At 36.5% G+C, this 4,203-nt stretch overlaps 1 protein-coding gene across 1 annotated transcript in view; it reads right to left on the bottom strand.

Moving 5' to 3' along the window:
* The window catches only part of LOC107560525 (proto-oncogene DBL-like), a 32,366-nt gene extending 30,020 nt beyond the window's left edge, over positions 1 to 2,346 (bottom strand). The window contains exon 1 of the mRNA XM_016244742.1: positions 1,818 to 2,346. Coding sequence (XP_016100228.1) covers positions 1,818 to 1,911 — 94 coding nt within the window. The 5' untranslated portion in view covers positions 1,912 to 2,346. The remainder of the gene's footprint in view (positions 1 to 1,817) is intronic.
* Positions 2,347 to 4,203: the final 1,857 nt, after the last annotated feature.

Genomic DNA, 4,203 nt, shown 5'->3' with positions numbered 1-4,203 from the left:
TATATATATATATATATATATATATATCTATCAGTTTCAGTGTTGCATAATTGCTGCGTTTTGATTGACATGTTTATATTTGATTGAAAAAGGCTTAAGTAAATATTAAATACATAAATTCTTTTATACTTTAAATTTATAAAAGCACCAGTCCTCAGACAGTGACTAGCTTAGATAAACACGTTTTTAGATACATTAAGCCTAAAAGTATTTGGACACTTTAGTTACACATACACGTGTATGAATGTTAATGTATTACATATCAACTCATATGGAATTTTTTCAAGCAAAACATTTCACAAAATGTTGTTTAAAATGACGGCAAATGCATTGGTTGTCAAACGTTAGTGGATGATGTGATGACCACCTGTCTTCAAATCATACATACTTTACATAGATTAAAAATCACATTGACACAGTGAATTTATTTGAGAGAAAAACTCAAGCATCTTCGGTTTACAGATTCCAATTGATTTGATATTTTATCTGACATTCATAAATTATGTACATAAAGTGAGGCCACTATATCTGCTATAAATGTGGTAGCTTTGCGAATGCAAATGCCAGAAGATTAGTGTTAACACATTCATTTCCATTAACACAGAGTAAATCAGTTTTATAATAAATATTACATTTATTAAATATTAATTTTTATTTTGAAGTTTAAATCCAGATCTCAGTAGGACCCCAGATTTCCCACTAAAGTGTTTATGCTTATATGCTGCATAAACATGTACATACTGTCATGCAATGTAGTTGGAAGAATGAAAGGATGAGTTCATATTTGAGGATTGACTACACCGAGCATCCAAAACGAGTTTAGCTTTAAAACGGCACCTCAGAAAGCTAATTCAGGTTTACATCCATTTAATCATAATTGTGACCGTAACTATGTGAATTAAAATAATGTATTCAGATTTCTCAAATATATTGAGGAATACTATCTCTCTTTCTTTGAGCAAATTCTGACGTGCTGCAGCATGGATGATATCTAAGCCCAGACAGGTGTTCACAATGGCTCTGTGTCAGAATGTTGTTGTGAACCTGGCTCGGCCTGAGAGGAACTGCTGTCTCGTATTATACTGCATCATTACAACATAACAAACACCTTTCCAAAGCATTACTTTAACACAGACGTGACGCTTGCTTTCACATAAAAATAATCCCAACACTGAGACAGATGTCAACAACCCGAGATATAATAATAAAGTAAATATTACATAACACATAACAGAATGCAGTGATTCAGACTTGTAAACCTTTAAAAGCATTAAAGTGCCCAAGGAAAGACGTGGTGGCTAAAAGATGCTGAGTCATGGTCTAAAGAGCATTCTCTGGGTTTAAAGCTGAATTTAGAGTCAGCGAGAAGGGCAGGGGGTTAATATATTAGTGCTCTGCTTCCTGTGTATTGGCGCCCATTTGTAATATGGATAGTACAACTTCTATTTTCATCCGTCAATCTCGCTACTGGCCCAAATTCACATTGCATGTTCATAAACTGACAGCTTACTGTATCTGTCCATCAAAATGCTCTTAATATAATGGTTTCAGGAAAATGTTAAGATAGAATAATTCAGGTTTCCAACTTATGGTTCTGGAATTCCTCTGCTTTTCAATTGCAGAAAGACTGAGTCTGGTCCATTCAAGCAGATTATCAAATATCAAATCTAGGTTATGGATAAAACGCCATTAAGTTAAAAATAGCATACATAATCCTTGCAATACAACATAAATCGCCAGTGAACATCCTGAGAAACTGATGTCCTTATGAACAAAAATAGTAGTTTTAAAGCCACATAATATGAACATATACTTACGCTGCAGCGTGTTCTCCAGCTTCGAGCCTGCCTGCAAAAGGTTGTAATAGCCCTCCATATCTTTCTCGGGCTCCTGAGGAGAGGCCGAGCCCATCCCCTGGCTGTTCCCAGAACGGAGTGACTTGACTCTGGGCCCGTCAGGCCCTCACATCCCACTCCACCCTGGATTCATCTCACACCTCCTCTGAACAAGTCCCAACTGAAGCTTGACTTCAGATCCGTGCCGCCACTCACGCCTCTGAACTCCCTATGTCACCTTGAGCAGGAGCAAGTGCATCCAGAAAGACCCCCTGCTGAAGGAAACAGGATCCGGAAATATCTATGGCAAACAGCCTACTGCAGCCGATAGTGGCAATGCAATATCACATCTCAGCTTACAAAAACCTCACACACACCTAAGTCAGGGAGGGGCAGAGTGGATGAGGTCCTGTCCCAAAATTGAATCAGATTAAAAGGGTTTCCTGTCCACAATGCTGACGGTCTGCTCTCTTTAAAAACACACCACACACACTCCCTCCGGCTGTAAACTCCCGCGAGTTAAGAGTGCGTCAGATCTGCATCGCTCTGTAGACTAGACTCACACTATTAACACTCTGCCAACTCCCTCCCCACTGACTTTGTGACTTCCACTGTGACTCCGCCTCCTGCTGATCTCCACCCTCCTCATTGGTCAGTTTTCCCTCACAGGCAGTAGCTTAAACTTTCACTGCTGTAAAGATCCCTGCAAGCTGTATTACACACATTCTCACCCTTACAAACACACATACACACACACACACAGGCAGCCTGTTCTGAATATCACTACTGACAGCAAAACTTTTTTTTCTTCCTAGACTAAGGAGTTTCATTGTTCAGAATACAGAAAAGTATGACACGTGGGAAAATTGCACAAAGACAAACAGCGACATGAATAAGAAGCATTGTTGTCAAAGAACACACTGTTTATGCTTCTACAACCGCATCTTATGTCCATGAGACACTGCTGGTTTGAAATAGCATATGGCATTACAGTCTGTATTCATTACACACATCCTCTGCAGTTGTTGGACAGAGTCAGAGAGACTAACTTTAACATCTGAAGACAAATAAAGGACAATACCATGAGCAAGATCTTCATTAAAATTTTGCTTAAGTGTTATTATTACTTAAACTGGGGGTCAAACGTTTGGAATAATTAAGATAAGTCTTCAGTGTCACATGATCCTTCAGAAATTATTGTAGATTTTATGTAGATTTTCATATCTTACTATTATCAATTTTGAAAAAGAAAGAAAAGAAAAACGTTCATTTAAAATAGAAATCTTTGTAACATTATAAATGTCTTTACTGTCACTTTTGATCAATTTAATGCAAACCTTTCAATGGTAGTGTATCACAGTTTCCACAAAAATATTAAGCAGCACAACTGTTTTCAACATTGATAAGAAATGCTACTTGAGAAGCAAATCAGCATATTATAATGATTTCTGAAGGATCATGTGACACTGAAGACTGAAGTAATGGTGCTGAAAATTCAGCTTGGCATAAGAAATAAACTACATTTTAAAATGTATTCAAATAGAAAAGTTATTCTACACTGTAAAAATATTTCACAATATTAGTTTTTACTGTACCAGTGCAGGTATTGTTTTTGTTATTATTATGAACTTTTATTCATGAACATCATGATTTTAAGTAGACATGTATGAACGCATATCTTTATTATTAAGATAAAGGTATACATATATGCACACTTAATTCATGCACAAAATAATAAATAAACACATTTTTTTACCATTTTGTCCATTAAATAGTCCTATAGTGTGACAAATTCAATTTTAAACATAGAAATATTATGATGCTGTTTTAGTTACTCTGAAGCCCTATAAAGTGCATGTATACCATTTCTACATGAATTACCAAAAAATATAAAACTTCAGACACAAATGTCCTTTCAAAACAGCTTTTATTAAAGAAAATGTTTTGAAACAGACTGGTCTTGAGAGGTACATTCAGATCATCTGGAGCCTGAGGGACATGATGGAGGAAGCAGGGCTGACCGTGCTAGCGCCTGATTCAATTCACAGCAACACACCACAGCCCTGCCTCACGCTCCACAATCAGGCCGCCTTTCTCAGCCTTTTTTTTTTTGGACGTTTTCTTTTTCTTACAAAAAGTGGCTCAAAAAGTTTAATTAAAAATACAATCAAATATTTATATATATTCAGGCAACATGAGAATCCAAGAATTATTATAAGCTTTGAAAATAGCATCTCTGAAGTAATTTAAAGGTCTGTTTGGAAATTTCAAATATTGCAGGCAAGTTCTGTTTTCCCCTCCCAAACTGAGCTGAACAAACACATGGATGTGTATTCATCTTGGTGTGAGCGTGTATGTGCTCACAAGG

This window comes from Sinocyclocheilus grahami, unplaced genomic scaffold (genome assembly GCF_001515645.1).
Source record: "Sinocyclocheilus grahami isolate Dianchi unplaced genomic scaffold, SAMN03320097.WGS_v1.1 scaffold23.1, whole genome shotgun sequence".
NCBI classification, from domain to species: Eukaryota; Metazoa; Chordata; class Actinopteri; order Cypriniformes; family Cyprinidae; genus Sinocyclocheilus; species Sinocyclocheilus grahami.
The sequence above is the reverse complement of the archived record's forward strand: the minus strand, read 5'-3'. Positions and strand labels throughout refer to the sequence as shown.